Source organism: Tetrao urogallus (genome assembly GCF_951394365.1).
Source record: "Tetrao urogallus genome assembly, chromosome: 7".
Classification (NCBI taxonomy): domain Eukaryota; kingdom Metazoa; phylum Chordata; class Aves; order Galliformes; family Phasianidae; genus Tetrao; species Tetrao urogallus.
Window position 1 is genome coordinate 43828994 of NC_136820.1, and position 22162 is coordinate 43851155.

The following is a 22162-nucleotide window of genomic DNA, read 5'->3' on the forward strand; positions in this document are numbered from 1 at the left end:
TGGAGGAAAAGCACAGCTCACCTGTTGTACTCAGAGGGATAGTGCAGGCAGTGCTCTGGAGTTGATGGTTCTCCTAATGGGAGAGCTCCTTTCTTGCTTCTACCAGTTCACTGGAACAGGAAAACAGTCATGGAAATCTTGTTCAGAAAATAACTCATTGCTTAACTGAAGTAAGTGATCCTTTTGCAGAGATAAAGTAAAAATGAGAGACTTTTCAATATCCGATGTGTCAATTTTCACCAGTGCTTCCTAGGTGCAAGCTAAGAGCTATCGTGATCGTCTCATGCCTTAAGAAAAAGGGAAAATGCAACAGAAAGTGCAGTGAAATAATTTTCTAGGCACTTTATTATTCTTAAAAATAATTAGAGGTCTCCACCTGGACCAATTTTTTGTGGGACAATGACATAAGAGATTGCTGCTGGATATTTCCAGGTAGCCCTGTGTATATGTAAAATTCATGCTTTTTCAAGGAAGCTTTGGGAATATAGCACACGTTCATCTTAACTTTATTTCTCCTTTAAACAAAATGGATTATTTCAGATCAAAATACTTTCTTGCTCTCAAAAATCTTCCAAGTGTGGCTTATGATTTCTTTTAAAGCATTTGCAATTTATTTAATAAGCAGTAAGTAAGTGATACATACCATCTTCATCTCTCTTCTGACTGAGCGACAACTTCTGCCAGCCTTCTAGACTCTCCCTGCATGGCAGATGATGGTCCCTGTTACATTAGTGGATGGTTTCTATTTTTCTGAGTCAACTATTGAGCTAACATGCCAGTTTCCATCTGTAATCTAGACAGTGGCTGACTACCACAGAGGTACAGCTTAATGCAGCCCGACAGGCATCCTTTTGAGTGATTTATGGGGAGAGCAGCCAAGGCATAGTGATTAATTGGTCTAAGTGGAAAGAGAGTTGTAAACAAATCTCCTTGGCTCCTACTCAGCAAGAAGCACTCTCAGACTTCTTAGGGTTTTTTTAATTATTCTTTTTAGATCATTTTCTTAATTAGAGCCAAATGGTAGCAGCAATCTAAACTCTGACATTTGGGTTTTAGATTAGGATTGATCACCTCTGTAACATTCCCACTAAGATGATGAACAGTTTGTGGATCACTGAGGGTCTGCTCTGGCCCTGGCATTACATTTCTGGTGTAAGTAAGACCCTGGGATCTGCAGGTCTTCAATACCTCTATTCAAAAGGCCAAGCACTGTCCAAATCCAAACATCAGTGCAATGCAGGCTTCTCCTTTTGCCATTGAGAAGCCTGCAAGCCCTTTTGAATCCTGTAATGTCTCGCTGTAGTATTCTCACAGCTTATCATCAGCCAGCAGGATCAAGCAAGTGGTTTATTGCAGGTTTATTTTGATTAGCAGGCTAGGAGTCCAAGGCTGCATTAATGTTAATGTGAGCATCTCATTGATTCAGGACTGTCATTTTTAAGCATGAGGAAGAGTGAGCATCAAAACCACTGGTATTTAAGAGAACTCAAACCCAAATACAAGCTGAAGCTGAAGAAACAATCTTCAGTCTATAAGAGACTTCTGAGATCAATTAACAAGTTCCCCTCTTATTGTAATTTCTGTAGGATTCATCAGTATCCTCAGCCCTTATACCTGTCATGATCTGAATCTTAGAAAAAACAAGTATTTGCCTCATGTAAGGGTAAAGTGCTTGGTTATCTCTTTCCACAATTAACCATCCTAACAAACCTTGGCTTTTTCTTAGGTGATACTACTTTATTTTGGTCCCTGTTGAGGAGGATCCCTATCATCAGACTGTCCACAAGAGAGCACCTATAGAAGTTTAGAGATTTTGGAGAAATTCAAGAAATTTATCTGTTTCCTCTTTAGGATGCTTTGAAAATAAAAGCATAACTGTTCAAATCCATCCAAGTTCTATATTTGCTTTGTTGTTATTTGAAAATCTAATAAGTGGGCTCATAGCAATTTCCCAGTGTTCCTGCTGCCACTGCTTACGTTTTTGTTTCTACTCATTTAGCCTCAGAAACCAGTGAACCGTTCCGACAGCTCTGACTGCAATTTCTCATCTTCTTGTGTCAGAGCCTTTTGGGGTTTGCAGCCAGGAGCTGGTTCCAAAGAAGACCAGTGCAGCACCGCATCAAGGATCTCACCGGTTTTCTACCATTTGCTGTGATCATATGGCAGGCCACCTGTCTGTGGGTGGGTGGGTGAGTGACCCCACCAGGCCATCCGCCCATGGAGATTTTCATCCCATAAACTGGCATTTGCCCACTGTCCCCGAGGCTGCTTGGATGGACACAGACCAACTCCCACGTGTTTTCATCGAATCATGCCTCCAGGGCAAATCCTTGGCAACCTTCACAGATCCCTTTTCTATTCCAGCTCGCTCTTCTTTTTTCACTTTTGAAGGCATTTCAGTTAAGTAGGTTTGAAAAGAATGCACAGAACAACATGCAGAGTGATGATCCCAGAACAGCCTGTGGAGTAGGAGAAAAAAAAGATACAGAAATGTCTGAGCACAAGAGGTTTCCACCCTTCTACTCTCTTCTCAGCATGCATCTCTTGTAAATCCTTTTGTACCTGCATCATAGGAGCACCAAGATGCCCCAGCTGGCATCACAGCCCTTTTGCAGGAAGGATCGTACGACAAGTAGTGAAAGAGTAAATGAGATGGTGAATGTACAGAGATTAAAGGCAACATCCACGCTATTTTCTGTCTTCTTCAGGGCACAGTGCAGCAGAGATGACAGGTCTTTGGAGGGATGAGGATGAGGAATGGAGCAGAAAAGAAGGGTTCATGTGAACCTTGATGTCAGTAGAAGAATTGACAGGGAATCGATGTTACACGTGAGCCTTATTTGCACTGCCTATGGAGGGCAGAAAGGAGTAAGCCCTTGAGTATTTTCAGGATGAACACTTTTGACAGAAGACTGCAGGTTCTTGGAACTTCAACCAGCTCCATTGCCTCCAAACTCAAAAACGTGTGTAACAGCTGCAGTTGCCTGTTGAAACCACAGGAGCCATCACTTGAAAAAGCATCAATATTTTTGCCTTTGGGCATCTAAGTTCTCACTTACAAAGAATGGCCAGTAGCCTTTATATTGCATAAAGCTCACCTGACAGAGTGTTTTCTCATGCCTGAGATGTTTTTGGTGTTATTCCTGGCTATCGGAGTTATCGCTCCCTTCAGGCAGCAGCACTGAGGTGCCACGAGACCCAAAAAACTGCTGGCAAAGAGGCCACGAAGCTTGGCTTTTCCCAGAAGTGCCAATCAAATGGCCAACTGGAAGAGATGTTTAAGTTGGAAGCAGAACTCTTCTCTCTTCATTAGCTTCCCTGTGGTGAGTTTGACATCCACATAATGCACCCACACACTACCAAACAGATTCCACGTAACTTGTGCTTTTTTTTTTTCTTTCTGAAAGAATGAAAAGAAGGGAAAAAAAGAGGCTTTTGTATCTTTTCTCCTTTAAATACTTGTGAGATGTGTAGCTACAAGAATTCTCCAGATGATCCCTGAAGGCAATAACAAAAAGGAGACAATAAACATTTTCACTCTGTTAAAAAAAATAGTTTTCATTAATTCCAAGAATACTGGAAGTCAGAGTACAAGATATATCCGTAGTTCCCACACACAATCAGACACTGGAACAATAGATTTAATTGCAGTAGAGAGTATGAATGTGAATAAATAAAGTTATCTGTCATATTACAGTCAAAATGACTTGCTTGTCCCTGCAAGATTTTCAGTCCTGTTAGTCTAACGCTGAAGACTTAAAAAAAAACAAAACAACACAAATAAACACAACCACAAACAAAACTTGCATTCAGGTATTTTCAACAGGATTAGGCTAAAACCAACCAATTCTAGCTCTGTAGTGATGAGCCACTGAAAATCAGAGTAGATTCCGCAGGTTACAGAACAGGAAATGAAGATTTCAGCTTTGCAAATGACTTGTTTTAGCAAGGATTGGCTCTGTTGCTCAGAATTGAGTTTGAAACACAGAAGATGCTTTGTTTTTTAGTCAGTTGCTCAAACAAGACACCCACCATCAAGGGGAGATGAGGCACTGGCACAGACTGCCTATGGGTGCCCCATCCCTGGACGTGCTCAAAGCCAGCCTGGATGGAGCTGTGAGCAACCTGGTCTGATGAAAAGTGTCCCTCCCATTGCAGGGGGTGGAACAGGATGAGCTTCAAGGTCCGTTCCTACCCAAACCACTCAGTTTTCTACAATTCAATTACATTTGAGAACATATGAACTACTACACAAAAACAGTGAGTTTGCAGATAGCAAACAGGGATCTTTAGTGGATTGTCCCATTGAAAGAGGATCGATGGTGGTCTCATCCAGAATTCCTCTGAATTGTGAAAGCTAAGGTGGCACAGAGGGGATAGAGTATGGCTGCCACCTTCACTCCTGCCTCAGTGGTTCTCCTGGCCAGATTACAGAGTATGTGATACATACTTATCACTGTATATAGGCACATATATATTCACTCCTTAAAAAACAGCTCAGGCCTCAGTGGACTGAACAGTGATAAATGCTGCATCCACATTTTAAAGAGGTTGGGCATAATGCCAGAAATCATGGTCTATTAGGGCTTATACCTTATCAAAAATGCAAAATGATTGGTGTTATAATAAGAAGTAAACTACCAAAACAATTGGAAGGTCATGAGCTCCTAATTTCAGCTCAGCAACATAGCTGCAGAAGTGAGCATCTGAATTTTGGCAACATCACTGAACATTCCAGTAAGACCTGTCCAAGCTGTGACTTAAAGAACCTAGGACACAAAGCACAGCAGTTAAAATATTTTCCTAAAATAAAACCACACACGGAAGCCAGAAGGGTTAAACAATGGTAAAGGATAACCCTAGGTACCACAAGCTGCTGTAGTGGCTGCTGTCCTATTACTTCCACAACACAACTGTGGTGACAGATGTTGCCAGCTGCATGATTTGGAGACGTGGCCCATTTGAGGAGGACAAGTTCCTTTGGAAGTCTGAGAGGCCCCAGAGAAAGAAAAGCCAGGTTCACACATGGTCAGCAACCATGGTACAGTGGCATAAATTGTTTTTCACAGCCCACACACCAATTGTTTCTTTGGCCCGGGGGCCAAAACTGACCTTCTACATGTCTCCTTTTTTAATGTGTGAGAAAAGAACCAAAAGAGAGAAGAGAATGGGGAAGAAACTCTACCAGACTCCTAGATTTGTCCAGTCATCAAAGAGAAAAAAAAAGTAAATTAATTTTCTGTACTTCTCTGGGTTTTAAATTAATTTGTACTCCGGGTGAAATTAATCTCTCCTCCTTATAAAAGTCTTCATATTTAATGTTTAAATGTGAGCTGGTGTCTGTAGACTTCTTTCATATTCAGGGCAAAAACTTCTATTTTTAACAATACCTCACTCCTTTTGAATGGAGAGTTAGGCAACAAGATGCTCCAGAAAATACTGCTTGGTGATGGCCATGGTCTTCACCTTCTGGTCTTGTTTCTGAGCTGTCTATAGCAGCCTACCTACAGCCCTTTGTGCATAATGAAGAGCATTTTGTTCTGAGTGATCACAGCAATTTCCAAAACTTTTTGCTAATCACCTCTGGAAAAAGTTCATGAAATGTTTTATCTCTATAAATCACATCAATTTATGCAACAGATAAACGCAACAAGCTAACAGAATGTTCCAAGTGAAAATCAGCTTCCCTTTGGCTTGCCTTTCCTTTTATCCTTGATCAGAGAGAGGCTTTTTATACTGAGAGAGATTTTTGTTCTTCATACGTTTGCACAAAGAGTCTTCCTAGACAGGAGAAAGAAAAACAAAATGAAACACTGTGTGTATCCGTTTGTGCAATGTATGTTTTGTAGGAAAATTATGCACTTGGGGTGATGTTTTCTGGTGCACGTGGGCTGATACTGTGCCCAGAAAGGACACTTTCCTGGGTGTATTCAGACAGTGCTGTCTGCTTAGGTTAGTGGGTCTAATGTTGTTCAGAGAGCTGCTTTAAGAGTGGTAGAGAGGAAGAAAGGAAAGTATTTGCACAAAGCCAAGCATCCAAGTGCTAAACACCTTGAACACACTGCTCATTTCTCAGCATCCCACACAGCTACAGCATACTTGTTGAAGGGCAGAGTGCACTTCGCTTTCAGCCTCAGTGCTGAGGCGTGGGTCATCAGGTTATTGGGGTGCTTCATTACCTTTCAGATAAAAGGAGCCTAAATATCTTGCCGTCTCCAAGGACCGCGTCTGGGAACAATAAAGGAGATATTGCTCTTTGGGAGGAAATTAAAACTAATCAGTCTCTCCTTGCCCTGCGCTGCCACCTCCAGCAGATCTGAGAGCACTCAGCTCCTGACCTCACTGAGCTGAGCTGGGCACAGAGGAACTGCTCCAACATGGGGCTGTACTATGGGGCCCATCTTTCAGGAACTGCTCCATAGGTCACCATGGGTGGCAGTTTCCCCAGCCCTCCTGCCCCACAGCAGCCCCTCTCCATGGGCTGCAGCTCCAGCCAGAGTCCTGCTCCCATGGGGGATCTCCATGGGCCGTACCTCCTCTACTGCTGCACCATGGGGTCCTCCATGGCTGCACATAGAGATCCGCTTTGTATGGTGCCCATGGGTGCAGGGGGACAGTCTGCCCCTCCATGGCTCAGTTCTGCCCAGCACTGGGTCCCTTTCGGGGCATCTGGAGCTGTCTCTGATCTGGGGCAGCTCCCCACTCCCCAAACCTTGCCATGTCATCCCTATACCACAGGGGGTGCGAGCCTCTCTGTGAGGGTGTCCCAAAAGGAACAAATGCCACAGCAGTGCTAGCTTAGGTGCAGGTGAGATATTTCATTTTGTTCCTGAAAGAAACAGGCTCCCTGCAGGTGGGTAACTGCTGCCTTGGAGACAGGTGGAAATACAGCGACAGCACAGAGGGTGGGAGCTGGTCTGAGGAGCAACGGTGGATCTGCTGTCAAATAGGTTTTGTTCAAGAGTTATTTGCTGCGTTCTGCCTTCAAATACCAACTATGCTGGGGTCTCCAAAGGAATTTCAAGGCTTTGTGCTGTTTGTAACCTTGTCTGGAGGCCTAAACGTTCACTTCAATAAGAAATAGCCTTGACTTTCATTTTGCTTGGCCACTATTAACACTGTGTGAAATAGCCCAAAGGCATCAGCCAGGGTAATATGCTATGAATTCCCCTTAATGCCAACGTCTGTGCTGCTAAACAGTGGGAAGCAGAGCAGAGTGGCTACGCATTGCCTCTGCCTCCTCCTAAAAACTCTACAAAAATCTGAATCATTTTACACTGCAAACTTGCAGTTTCCTTCTCCACTCCCATTCTAAATATTAAGCAATCCCCTGTGCCAGTGCTGCCTCGCACTTCACATCTGCTGCTCCCCTCCTGTCTGTTTAATATTCACCCCAAGCATGAGCACCCTGCCTTAATGCATCTGCAGTCATTGGCAGTGGGTGAGCAGCTGAGGAGAGAGAAAAATTACAGCCCTGCACCTTCTGACACCGCGTGAGGAGCTCCATATGCTCTGTGCTCACTGGAAGATCTGAGAGTGGCATTGCATCACAATTGTTCTTCCCACTTTTGAAAGCAAGTCTGCATCTAAAGCGTGGCATGACGTGACCATCAGCTTGGTGCAGGGCTCTGCTTTTCCCCTTTAAGACTGGTTGGCATAGAGCATGGGGAATCTGTAGTGCAGGATAGAAGGCTCCGTGAGGGCATCATGGGGTGATTATATTAATTTTCATGAAAGTCTATGTGCTGCAAGCTCTTCTGGGGTGGAAATAGCTCTGTTTGTTCCAGACAGCCCATGTGTGAAAGGCTCACTGATGTCCAGAGCTTCTCTTCTTCCTCCCCCTCCCATCCCTCTGACCAACAGGTTATTTTGATGACAGAGATTTCCACCTTCCACAGCCAGCTCATGGACTGGGCAGGACGTATGCCCAAGTGATGCAGCAAGCATTCCATCTCCAACAAAGGGGCTGGAGAATTGTTATCCTGCAGTTAGAGGTGCAGGAATGTTTCCCTTCATTTCCAGAGCAAACCTCTCGGAGCTGCTCCCAGCCTCATGTGGGCATTGCAGAGCTGCTTCTCCCACTGATGGAGGTGCTGGTCCGGCTGAGGAACTACAGTGGTGACTGGGGGATGTGGAGAAAGGGCCCATCTGTCTCGCTTTTGGGATGGTTAGGGGAAGCCTTGGACATGCCCAGCATGGGAAGTTGCACTGAGGCTGCACAGCTGATTCTGGCTGCATGCAGGAGAAGCAGTGAGATCCAGTGAACTGAAATTGCAGCCTCCCCTGCAGCAACCAGCTTAAAATCCATTCCTGGATGCAGACCATGCACAGGCAGTAAATACACCTATATGTTCTGAATAGATCAACCTGTTCAGCTCCTTCTGTACTGCCCCTGACCTACTTTCAGCCTCATTTTCCAGTACAAGTGAGGTCATATTTACACCTTTTCCAATCTATGAGCAATTAGCAAATATTGGGCAGTTTGAACCACACATTGATTTCTTCTTCACTTTTTCATGGAACTATTGAGTGTCACCAAGCCAGGTTCATTACCAAGGGATGAATACTTAATATCACCATTTGCAATGAACCACGTGTTGCAGTCTAAGAAAGACATCAACATGATTTATTTTAATTATATTTATTTCCTGTAATTTTTTATTCATTGAGTCCTTCATCAGCTATTCCACATTTTTGCCAAGATCAATTTCCAGCCGTAAATCAGTAACAGCATTAGCCTTATGAATACTTGGCTCTCTCCATCTGCTTTTAAAGCACCGGCACAACTTCAGCTCTCATCCAAACCTCTGCACTCAGGTGTTAGTGAAAATAACAGCTATTTAAATATCTCTTTGGCCACCTCCTTTAAAGTCAAGGCCTATTCTGGCAGGTTGGTGATGTTTGACGTACTGCAGTGGGGTCATAGATCTTGCCAGAGGTGTTTTAACCCAGTGCTCCACATGGAGCATCTGTGGCACCCACGTTATGATCCCTGTGAGTCTGCTACCTGTTCTGTGGGTACAGTAATGGATACAAGGGGAATACGGTGACGTGCCCCTCATGCACAAAGTAGCCCAAATCACTACTTTACAACAATCACTTTGACATTTTGTCAGTTGCACCACACTGCAGTGACTGCTGGAACTAATAGCCATTAATTACCTTTGTCAGCTGACATTTCCTTAATTGTCCACAACTTTGCTTCCATGAACCCACCAGTTTGAGCTGTCAGCACCAGTTTAAAGGCTGCAGCTCTCAGGAAAAATCTCTAGGAAAAATCCAGGTGAGTTAATGGAAAGTGAAGTCACCTGGCTGTGTGGGATGGGTGCACATCCTAGTGTCACCTGCCTTCATTGAGGATTGTAGCAGGAAGGTGCTGAGCCAGCTGCTATTTAATTCAATGGAATTCTTTTATGTCCTTTCCCTAAAATACCCAGAAATGGGGCAGCATGCTGCCTGGAGAGCTGCTGCTCCCTGGACCTTGACCAGAGGCATATTGAGCAGGCAGCACGCAGCACTGCATGGCTGCTGCATCCAGCAGCTCCATGCAGATGTTTGTTGAGCTGTCAGGGCACCAAGAGGGAAATGAATTAATCGGAGGTGTAGAAGGTTAGTTAAATCTTTTCTGGAAGTACTATACAGCCATTAAAATTGCATAGGAAAGTCAATAATAATGGGTAATAAAGTTCTTCTGAGAAATTAAATAGGAGCCCAATTTTTAATGCAGCTTGGCATTCAAAGCAGAGTGTTCCACATCCCAGTACATGATAAACATTTACTAATTAATCCCCACAAACCCTCAGCGAGGTAGATCTCTTCACACCACTGACTCTGTTTAATAAATGGGAACAAGAAGGTACAAGACACATCCTTTGAAGCTGGGGTTATGTATGTCTTTAAACATGGTCTGGGTCCCCGGGAGCCTGCTCAGCACATGTATCTGAACAGCTTTTTGTGAAAAGCCTCAGAGCTGGGATCAGAAGTCAAGGTTTCTTTATGCTCCTTCACATGCTCTGATCACAGCCGCATGTTTTGATGTGAATCTTCAGCACAGTCTCTGAAATACTGATATTTTTCTTGTGTTACCACATTACATTGCAGGAATGGTATTTAGAAGAAAAGCCAATGGACTTAAGCCTCAAGCTGTAGGAATTGGCCCACAATGAAGCCACTAATTATGTGCAGAACCAGAGGAACAAGACTCAGGACCAGCTGGAAGCTGCTATTTGCAGAAGATCAGTAAGGATTGTATGGGATGTGGGCTGTCACATAGATGTGGATACAGATGCGGATGGAACACCTCTCCTATGAGGACAGGCTGAGAGAGCTGGGGCTGTGCAGCCTGGAGAAGGCTCTGGGGAGACCTGAGAGCAGCCTGTCAGTATCTAAAGGGGAGCTGTAAAAAAGAAGGGGACAGACCCTTTAGCAGGGTCTGTGGTGAGAGAACAAGGGGAAATGGTTTTAAACAAATAGAGAAGAGATTTAGATTGGATATACGGAAGATTTTTACAATAAGGGTTGTGAAGCACTGGCACAGGGTGCCCAGAGATATGGAAGATTCCCAGGCTTGGAGACATTCAAGGACAGGCTGGACAGGGCTCTGAGCATCTGATAGAGCTGTAGGTGTCCCTGTTCATTGCAGGCAGTTTGATTACATGGCCTTTAAGGATCACTTCCAACTCAAACAATTTTATGATTCTGTGATAGTTTTAGAAGTCTATGGATTGTATTTTGGAGGAGTGTTGTTCAAAGCAAATAGTCTATCTTCTGCTTACAGGCTTTGCTGAAAATGACTGTGTAGCTCCCACTACCTCAGCTGAATATGGCTGGATAAGGAAGTACTCTTCCAGCTCATTTCTGGATGAACAGCCCTTCACACAACAAAAGCACTTCAGTTCCCTTAACTCTGCGTTGGTGATGAGCTGTCCAGAGAAAGCAGTGTAACTTTTATACCTTCACAAGAATAGCAGCTCAAGAGTTTATCACAATTTTTGATATACCAGAGAGATCACTGCCTTACCTCATGTAATAAAGAATTGAAACAGTCTTTTACTAGCTGTGGGGAGATTGGTCCCTGCTTAGTGCAGAGCAAGGACTATTGCAGGGAATTTGAAGATTGTTCCCATCCTGCCCATCTTCTTTAATTAATTAACATTAAAGCTATGGTTTTACAAGATAAGACACTGGGTAAAACTCCAATTCAGTTGAATTCATTGAGGAGTTGTCCACTGCCTTCAGTGAGGATAAGGTTTTACCTAGTATTTTGATCAGACTTTTATAAAGTAGTGTTGAAAAGGATCTCAAGGGCCACCTTATCTCTCTTCTTGCTTGGAGGCAGATCAGCTGCATCTGTGTCACTCCTGATGGATGTTTGGCCCTGAAAGGGCTGCAAGGCTTGGTAGCACCTTGAGCTCTGCTTCCATTTGTACCTGTCTCAAGATGTGAAAAGAAAAAGGGATTTTTTTTTTTTTAACAATTCTAACAGGATTTTTGACTGGTTCAAAGGACCAGTGACAATTTTAACTTCTGATGTCTCATGATCCACTAAGGATAAGAACTAATCCTATCCATCACGAGGGAACTTTCCCATGATTTATAGACATTTTTCCCTTTTATCTCTTCTTCTTGAAAGATCTGACACCAAATCATGTCATTCCAGTTCCAATCTGATTTCAGTGGCTGCCCCTAAAGAAGTGATAGTTAAAAATAATGCTGTTTTTTATCTAGAGGCCTGTCAATCTTTCAGCAGCACCATACAAAGCGCATAATTCTAATTCTAGTAGTGAAATGCCAACAACAGTGTGGGCAACAAGGGAAGGCATGGAGGCCACAGAGCAACCAGGCAGAATAACTGTAGAGGGGTAAAAGAATTATTCAAGTCTGGGCCTTACAGCAGAGCACATCTATGGGTTGGTTCTGCTTTCAGAATGAAACTGTGCCCATCATTAATTGCCTTGTGTCTGCAGTCCAGTGCCCGTGGAAATTAAATGGGGTCTTTGCTTTGACTCAAGTGAACCTGAATCACACTCATAAATAGAAATACACGGCTCCACATCGATGGGAAATCTGAAATACTCACCTTGTATCCCCTGCAACGACAGGAAACCTGCCCCACATCTGCTCAAAATACATCTGTGATAAACGGACACAGTTTAACATTCACAGCCCAGGAAGGCCTGGGGTTTTGGAAAGTAAAAGTCTGAAGCAGATGCTTATCAGTTAGGCAATGAGACAGGTGGATTTCCCATGCATTATTTCTCATTCCAGTGTATACCATGCACTAAGCTTTCACAATAAATATTTTTTTAAAAAACCTGCTACAAGGAACAGAATAGCAAATAGCACAATCTGTTGTTGATGTGAAAAAGGGCATTGTGGTTGGGATTCTGCTTTTAACCCTTCAACGAGGACATTATCTCTCAAACACAAACACTTAACAATCTCTACCAGCGAAAGCTATGACAGTCTGTTCAACCAAGCCAGGAACATTAAGTTTCATCCACAGTCACCAACTGCCCTGACACTGAAGGCTCCCAGCTTTGCACATGGGACAAAGCTGATCAATGCTCCAGGAGACCAGCAGTGGGCCACACCGGAGTTTCAAATGGGAACCTTTCCCAGAAGCCATCACTGTCACCTCAATGTCCCGAGAGCATCACTGTGAAGGGAGGAGGAAAGCAGTGGGGCACTGGAGGCAGAACTCTTTGCTGCTAGCCAGAGAAACCTTCACATGCTGCTTCATGAAAAATAGCAACTGCATAGGAATGGGGACCATTGCTGGGACATAACTATGGGGACACATCCTTAGCATCACTGCAGTGTTTGTGGTTCTCAGCTTCCTCAGGAGTTTGTTAGGTTCCACTGAGAGCTGACAATAGCCTCGTGGGGCAGAGAAAGCTTCTCTTGCTCAGTGCTGTCTAAAGAATAGGTTCCGGAAGGCATTGTTGTAGTTTTTGTTGAAAGCAGTGTAAATGAGGGGATTAAAAAAGGAATTGGAGTAGCCTAGCCATAGAAAAATACTCTTCCAAATGGGCGGGATGTCGCAGGAGCAGAGTGGGCTGATGAGCTCCGTGATGAAGAAGGGAATCCAGCAGAGCACGAAGACTCCAATGAGGATGCCCACCATGAGGGCAGCTCTCCTCTCCTTCTGCTCTCTCCACGTGTCTCCGTCTGTCTGGAACGTAACCGTGGCGTGCCGGACAGTGAAGACCATCTGTGGCTGCTGGGCAGCTTCCTTTATCTGCCAAAGACAAATACAAGTCACACTGTATGCGTCTCGGACGGCTGATCCTGCACAGTGGGTATGCAGCCAAGGCACGGGGAAATGCAAGCCATCTACGTCATGCTCAGGTTGGAGTGAGGCTGGGGCTGTGATCCTCTCGTGGGTGACCTGAGCCAATAGGGACATATGTGTGCATAGAATTGCTCACATATCACAAGAAGATTATTTCCCTGCTTATGATTGGATTAGCAAAAGAGGCACACAACCACAAGCCATGCACACAAGTCTTGCTTTCTCCAAACACATCAAGAGTTCTTAATAAGGAAGGTGGGACAGTTAAAATACTTCTCCTTTCCCCTTAAGAAACCTTCACAGTGCACAATCATCATTCTCAGGATCAACTGACACAACCCAGGAAGGTTTTGCATGGGTAAATCGAGACCCTTATCAAATCCCATTTGCTCACCAGCTGATCCTCCCAGCTGTGTTGGGATCCCATTCCTTCACACCCTGGGTGCAGCTCAGCCCTGTTGCTCCTAAGAGCTCCCTAGAGCAAAATGCAAGCCAGGTGACCTACCTCCAGGGCTTCTGGTGAGACGGGGGTGATGGAGTTGCTCTTCCGAGATCCGATGCGAAACTTGGCCGCCCTGTAGATCTTCCAGTAGACAAAAAGCACCACACACAGGGGCAGGTAGAAGGCCCCAAAGGTGGAGAAGATGGTGTAGGAAGGCTCCTGGCTTACCTGGCATTCCTCACTGTCCTCCGAGTAAGTCTCTCCCCAGCCAAAGAGCAGCGGGGCCAGGGAGATGAAGGCGGAGAGCGCCCAGATAAGCACGATCATGATGTTGGAGATTCGGCGCCGGGTGCGCAGCGTGTACTCCAGGTGCCGGGTGATGGACCAGTAGCGGTCGAGGGCGATGGCAGTGACGTTCCAGATGCTGGCAGTGCAGCACAGAACGTCAAAGGAGATCCACACTTGACAAAGCGAGCGACCCAGCCGCCACCGCCGCCCCGATAATTCGTGCACCAAGCTCAGGGGCATGACGAGGGCCGCCACCATCACGTCGGAGATGGCCATGGATGCCACCAGGTTGTGGGGCACCCGATGAAATGTGCGCACGCGGAAGATGGTGGCCAGGACCAAGCCGTTCCACAGGAAAGTGGCCACCACCAGCATGGCCAGGAGAGTGAGGACAAGCACGCTGAAGACGGAGAGCTGTGCCCTGCCAGCCTCCAGCCCGCCGGATGACCCGCTCCCGTTACTGGCATCCGGCGTCGCACCGCCGAGGCAGCTGATATTGAGCTGGCGGTCCATGCCACCGCGCTGGGCGCCGGGACTCTTCGGTGCTCGGTGCTACCGCGAGCGCGCAGAGCCCCCGGCCGCCCCTCGCCGCTCCGCGCTGCCCTTCGCCGGGGTCTTCATCCCCGGGAGGAACAGCCGTGCGTCAGCAGCCGCAGGCTGACGGCAACCCCCCGGCCCCGCGCCCGCCCCGGCGGCGGCAGCAGCGGCGGCGGCGGCGGCGGCGGAGCGGCGGCTCCGCGGGCGCGGCAGCTCCGCGGCTCCCCCCGGCGGAGCGGATCGGGGCGGCGCGGAGCAGCGCGGAGCGGATCGGGGCGGCGCTGCCGACGGGCGCGGAGCGGCGGCGAAGGAGCCGGCGGCGGGCAGGTGAGTGCCCCGGGCCGGGTGCTTAGTCATGGCACGGCGCCGGTCTCGCCTCGCCATCGGAGCCGGGCGGTGCGGGTAGCCGAGCCGGGATGCGCGATGCGGGATGCGGGATTCGGTTTTGTCTCCGCCGGGGCCGCTGGGGGTGGGGGTTCCCCGCGGTGGGGCGTAGGGTGGATAGCAAAGGGAGAAAGTTAGCGTGCGTGTTGCATTGTACACAGGTCCTTCTGAAAATCTGCTGGGGAATGTCATGGCAATGTTACGGCTTTCATATAATCTGTATGAACCACCAGCTGGTCGTTCTGCTTGTCTGTGTCGAGGGATTATTTCTTTGAGAACTTCTGCTCTGGCGTTTCCTAACTTGTTAGCAATCGGTGAGCCCTTTCTTAGCGGTAATCTCTCCCTTTGCTATTGCTATTGACTAGTGCATGGGCATTTCACCTGCCTGAGATGAGAAACGGGATTCTGGGCCTCGGAGCAGAAAGCAGAATAGGGATGCACCGAGCAGGTTTCTTGTGCACCAGCTCCATGCAGGATCCAGCCTGGGCAGCTCTCGGCAGGGCTGTGCCTGCGTGGGCACACTGCTGCTCCGGACTGCCCCACTGAGGGCTTCGAAGGGCTTCCAGGTAGGAGCTGCTGTCACCGGGCATGGGCACATGGCTGGAAAAAGAGCAGGTGCCAACACACAGCACCTGCTGCCTGCATTGGCAGGACTGCCCTGTGGGAAGAGTGTTAGGAAATGGGGGCAGTGGCACTTGCTGGTGAACTGCACTTTCAGAGAGTCGGGGAGAAAACCCAAATGAAGGTGATGCTGTGAGGTGTACCTTGTGCGTGCTGTGCTGTGTGTTTAAAGGCAGCCTCACAGACGGCCCCTAAATGGGGTTGGGAATGCAGTGCTGGGAAAGCCCCAAGTCCAGTGAGAGTTCTGAAGGCGGTCACCTTGTTTTGGTGGAAGGGGGATCTGCCCATACAGATTCATGCTGTGCTGTGACATTTGTCCTCAGAGCCAGGAAATAGGAGCTGGTCTGATTTAGTTGTTAGAAGGGATGTAGCCTTAGGATTGTAACATGATTTCTGAAGTATACTGCCATCTTCTTGGGGGAGAGATTGTTTTTTTGTCTTTTGTACACATGAATACTGACAATTTGGAATGGCTAGTTTCTGTACTTATGATTCAGAGGACAGATGAGGTTTGTGTGCTTTCATAAAAGCCTCCTGATTTAAAATTCCGGGTTTGCAAGGTGCCAGATGTCCTTGACTATCATTCAACTGATCAGAACACTTAGCAACTGCTGGCACTGAGAGGTTTTTGTAGTGTGGGTCCTTCCTGGAGAATCAGATGAAGCCCATAATTCACAGAATTATCCACAAATTATAGAAAATATGTCGTTATTCTTTGCTTCAGGAACAAATACAAAAATTACATTTAAAGGGAAATGGAAATTAAAATGTATTAAATCTGAAGAAGTAAAACTACATTATGTTCTAATGACAAAATTATTCATTTTTCATGATCTCACTTACTGAACTTTTAAAAATATGTATTAGCAGATTCTGGAGTTGAATGAGTTGGTTGAGTATTAATTGAAAATAGAAATTGGAGACAAATACATACAAATATATATGTATGTATAGAATTTATATAGAAATGCAGAATTCTTCACTTGGGATGGAAGAACCCTATGCAGCCCTTTGCAGCAGGACCTGGGTACCTTCCTGGGTGAGAAATAGCAGCCTGCATCTGGGCAAAGGTGCTATGGAGAAGAATGTAGCCCACAGGTCAGGGGATGTAATCATTCCAACTTCTTGGAATATCGTGTCCAGTTTGGGTTTCCTCTGTAAACAGTGCTGTCAAACTGGAAGAAATCCAATGGAAGGTCATCACAATGGTGAGTGGACTGGTTTGTGATATATAAGGAGGGGGACAGTTGAGTTTTTCCACTCTAAAAAGAGAAGATCAAGGGAAGAATCTTAGTGCTGTCTCCAGCTGCCTTATGTGAGGGTGTAGAGAAGGGGGAGGCAAACTCTTCTTGGAGGTACGTATGGGACAGAATGCATTAGATGCAAGTTGAAATATTAGATATTCCAATGAGAAATTAGGAAACAAATGTTCACCTGGACAGCGGACAAGATTTGAAATGAGTCCAGAGAGGCAGTGAAATCCCCATCCTTGGTTATATTCAAAATCCATCTGGACAAGACTGGGAGGACATTTGCACTTTGTAGAGGGCCATTCTTTAATGGGAGTTGGACTGAGTGTTCTCCAGTGGTCCTTCCCACGCTGGGGGATCCCACAGCTCTGATTCTGTAATCCTTAGGTAACGTGGCTTAACGTCCCAGATGCTGGAAAGTGACTGAATGTTGTTATTATTAAAGACCAATTGCTGTTTGCTTTACACACATTAATTTCCTCAGAATGTTGTTATTTATAATGTGAGTGAGGGTTTGGGATCTGTAGCAACTTGGTAGTGTTTGTGGAATAATCTCATCCATGAAACTCTTGAGAAAAAGATCTAGGCTGCAAAATCAGGATTGTCTCACAGCTTCACAGATGATGATGGGGAATTAAAAGTGACACTGGTTCATTAGAATTAGTGGTTTCCCTCCAGTAGAGAGCATTAAATGCTGTTTGTAACCAGATACCATATCATAGAGTCACAGAATGGCTTGGGATGGGAGGGACCTGAAAGATCATCTAGTTCCAATCTCCCTGCTTTTGGCAGTTGCCAACCACTATGCCCAGAAACCCATCAAACCTGGCCTTGAATGCCTCTAGGGACGGGGCATCCAGAACTTCTCTGGGCAACCTGTGCCGGTTCACTCACAGTGCCAGTGAGTGAAGAATTTCTTCCTAACCCCTAACCTAAACCTCCCCTCTTCCAGTTTAAGTCCATTCCCCTTGACCTCATGCTATCTATTTGTGCAAAATTTGGTTCCCCTTGGGCTTGTAAGCTCCTTTCAAGTACTGGAAGATTTGTGCTGCAAAGCCTATTGCTATGTGAATGTCCAACTAGTTCCTTCTTGTGGGGATGGGGTGAATAGACTTTTACTGTCAACCTGTACATGGATCTCTTGAACCTTTGCACTCAAAACAGGCAGAAAAGTGAAAGGAAATGACCCTGACAGGTGTTTTTTTCCGAAAAAACTGAGCAAACCTGATGAATAAAGGAGAACTTCAGGCTATGGGGGAGGTGGTGCTGCTGGGTTGAGCTTTAAAGGAATATGTGTACTCAATTCATGTACACACCAGCACTGAAAGCTCTGCTCAGTTCCCAGCCAGACTGCTCAGTAAGTGTGCAGCCTGTCAGCACAATTTGTAAAACTCAGGTAGTCACCAATTAAATTTCATTTAAAGTTCCACATTTCCAGCTTGCTCATTTTACACCCAGACATGCTTTCTGAACACACTAGCACACCACCCACTCCTTTCCTGTAAAGGCAAAACTTTCAAAACGTAAAATACCCCAAATGTGAGGCTGTTCTCACACACTCACAGCCTATCCACACTTCTGATTATCACTCTAGTCTTTCCAAAACGAAGATCTTCAGGCATGTGTTGTGATAGACTTGTGATGCCCCACTTCTGTCTTGGTTTGGATTTCAGTGCCCTGTAGTGATAGGAAGGCAGTTTTGGGAGTGAGAGCAGGCTGTATTACTATTTTAATTGCCAAGAATTGTTCTGGGTAGCTCTCTCTTTTGCTGAAGCTGTTTAGGAATGAGATATTTAGGGGAACACATTTACCCAAGCATTTGCAACAGTTAAGTGCCACAGCAACTGAAATATGAAGTCATTCTTTTTCTTCCAGTAAGCTGAAGTTACATTCTGCAGAGTGGAGCAGTTCCAGGCTGAGAAGCTGACAGGACACTTCAGGGTTGTAGAAGTACCCTGAGGTACTTCTCAGGGCAGGAAGAAGAAGGACCTCAGTGCTCCAATTCCCAGTGTCCCAGGGCCTGACCCCTTTGCTCAGTTGGGCTTTTCTCCTGCAGATGCTCAGGAAGAACACTGAAAAGTCTGATGCAGAAAATAGTAAATTGAAGTCCTTTTGTCTTTTTCTTTGTATGCCTGGAAAATTGTTCTGATTCAGCCTCTCATGGCAGGTTTAATTCATTTTAGGTCATGCAAGCCTTCCTTTAGGAATTATCACCATTTGTATGAGTTCAGTGACATATCTAAAGTTTAATTTTTGCAGTAAGAACAAAGCAGAACAAGAAAAAAGTGTTAAAAGAACAGCCTCTATCAGGTGTACCTCTATCACCTTCACCTAAGTCATCTCATGTAGTCTGCTTGTATGTGTCTTGAGTTTGTCCGCGATCTATTACATGGGTAGCCTGAAGGGAGGATGGACACAGTATCCAAGATACCACGTTTTTCTCAGAAATTGTTCTGATCATCAGGAGTGTTTACTAACCTTCTACCTAGCGTGTGTTAACTCCTGTTGGAATTCATAGTCACAGAAACATAGAATGGCCTAGGCCAGAAGGGACCTCAAAGATCACCAAGCTCTAACCCCTGACACATGCAGGGCCACCAACCTCCACATTTAATACCAGACCAGGCTGCCCAGGGCCCCATCCAACCTGGCCTTGAACTCCTCCAGGGACGGGGCATCCACAGCTCTCTGGGCAGCTGTTCCAGCACCTCACCACTCTCTCTGTAAAGAACTTCCCTCTATTTTAACACACATAATTAATATAATTAATCCTTGGCTTTTGCTTAGGAAAAGAAAATAATCTGTAGTCATAGTCAAAGATGGAGCAGAACTTCACAAATTCTTACGGGTAGCTCCGGCATCATTCACTGCCACCATTAGGGTTGTACTCCATGTAAATAAATGAAATATAAATATTTTATCCCTCCTTTCATACCTTCAGGGACAACATTAATCATCTGTGTAATTTCAGGGGAATCCGTGGAGTTGCTAAGTGTCAGATTGGCTTTAAGTCAAAGGTACTTTGCAGTGAGCAGTTGTGACAGCGATGCAATAACTCGGGGCCTGCCTCAGGGGCTGCTGCCCTCACAAGGCACCCACAGCTCTCATGTGTTGCTCTGTTGCTAGCAAATACTTAACACGTATATACACCTGCATCTGTAATATTCTGTACCTGTGGTCAGTCCCTGGGAGCTGTGCCTCTCTCCTGTCTCTGATAGAGTTATTTTCTGCAGGTTGCGGATCACTGTTGAAAATTACCCGTATTTCTGATTATTTTTTTTTTAAGTTTAAGAATGTCAAAGTATATCAGGCTTCTAGGAGCACACAGTATCCTGTGGGTCTATCAATCTTCTAGAATAGCAGGTCTGTAGAAAAATAATAAGAAACTGTGTGTGAAGTCTAGGTAACTCCAACTTATTACATGAGCTCTGGCAATCAAAGCTGCCAGTGCAAACTCTCAGGGCTCTGCCAGGCTGACAGATGGCACGATGACAGGGAATGGATGGGTCTCTAGAACTCAATTATCATTGCAGTTCAGGCTTTTTTCCTTATGCCAAGTTGTGGAAGAGATTTGTTTATCCTGAGCGTTATGCATTTTGGCAGATAATTTGCATAGGTGTGAAGCTACAGAAAGGCTGTGATAGTGTTAGCCTGAACATGGCTTTTCCTGTTGTGTGCTGTTTTCCAGGCTACTTTCCTGCTTCCTTGAGAAAGACGGGTTTCTGAACATTTATGTAAGAAAATCTATCCATAGCCTGGAAATGTTCTTTCAGAACTCCAGAGACAAAATACCTTAAGATTCATTTGCAACAATAAGAACAGAAATCACTCAAATAGGTTTCCAGAACAGCACTTTTTCAATTATTTTTTTCTAAATGCCTCCTTTCTTCCCTATTGTGTTTCACTTGGCCCCTTGGCAGCATGTAGCCAAGCTCAGATCTTCCTTGATTTGATACCTCATCTCCAAACCATCATTATCTTTAGCATTCACGACTGATTTTGTTACCTTAACAACTTAGCTGCGTGTGCAAAAATGAAACCACAAATGCCAGCCATCAAATAATATATTCAGTGGGTGATTCTCTCCTCTTTTTCCACCTTATAGCCCAATTTATTTATTTGCCACTGGTTTTTGCCTTCTCTCCTTTTCCTCTGAGCAGCCACATCCTTCTCACTTACACGGCATGGAAAGCATTGGTTGTTCAGATTTTCTCAGGATATTGCTGATGGCTGTCTCGGGTTCACATGCCTCTTTCTTCCAGCTGTGGAATGCTTTCCTCCTCCTGATTTTTCACCACACTTATCACAGGCAAATAACAGCAAACCTTTCCAGCTATTTGAGCAGACCACAGTTTTTAAAGGACCTCGAACATTAGTTTGGTTCCTTCTGCTTCAGCAGGCACCTGATGAGCAGTGTCTTATTGTTACAGCTGTAAAATTCTCTGAACCCACAGGATGGAAGCAATTGTATAAATGTGTCTCTATTTTTTTTTTCTTTGCAAGGATTTTTAACAGCAGCATCATTACTTTTGACAGCCAGTATTCATTGCTTTGACAGCAAAATGCTGTCAGATCCTTCTTAATTGCATGGCAATGTGTTTTATTACAAAATAGCTGATATTTTTGTTGTGGATGTCTGCTGGTCTGCTCTGTGCTGCAGAGGTGCTGAGCTGCAGCACTTACTGCTCAGCAGGTTTCAACAGTGGGTCTGATCTCAGCTACTAAAGGAGCCAAAAATGTGACTTCCCTACAGAATTTTAAAGCAAATTTAGTCCGAATCTTCCATTCTGATGCCATTAAGTTCTTTCAGAGTCTTGTGCAATCACACTTCATAGGATGTCTTCATTAAAGAAGGTGTTACCATCTGCACAAAAGATGGTTCACAAATTACTTAAAATGATGAGCCTTATTTTGGAAACAAATAAGTCTTGCTGTGTTTTGCAAAAGAACTTTTCATCTGCCCTGATACCTCTTCAGAGCCAGTGTCCTTCCTCCTCCACATACTTCTGTCTTTGCTTCACTTGTACTCTAATGCCTCTCCTTTATTTTGTTCCACACTGAGCACAAGAATAGTTAACATGGTCAGCTTTTAAACATCACTACTAGCAACTGACTTGGCATGTAGGTATAAATGACATTTTGTAATCACAACCACTAATTGAATAGAAAAAAAAAACGGGGAAAAAAATAAAAACAGTTAAGATGTTTTAGAGCCCTCCACCCAACACTCACATGTAACAGCTCTAATTGCTCAGCTCTGGCTTCCAGCACTGTCTCAGCCTTGCAGAGCTGCCCACATGCACGTGTGCTCCCCATCCCTCCTTCCTGGGCTGACCTTCAGCCACC

General features: G+C 45.3%; 1 protein-coding gene across 1 annotated transcript; it reads right to left on the reverse strand.

Moving 5' to 3' along the window:
* Window positions 1–12907: 12907 nt before the first annotated feature.
* HTR5A (5-hydroxytryptamine receptor 5A) lies at window positions 12908–14537 on the reverse strand (the record flags this gene model as incomplete). Its single annotated transcript, XM_079538283.1, has 2 exons — window positions 12908–13240; window positions 13800–14537. The coding sequence occupies 2 exons, from the start codon at window positions 14535–14537 to the stop codon at window positions 12908–12910; spliced, it is 1071 nt and encodes a 356-aa protein (XP_079394409.1).
* Between the last annotated feature and the right edge of the window lie 7625 nt (window positions 14538–22162).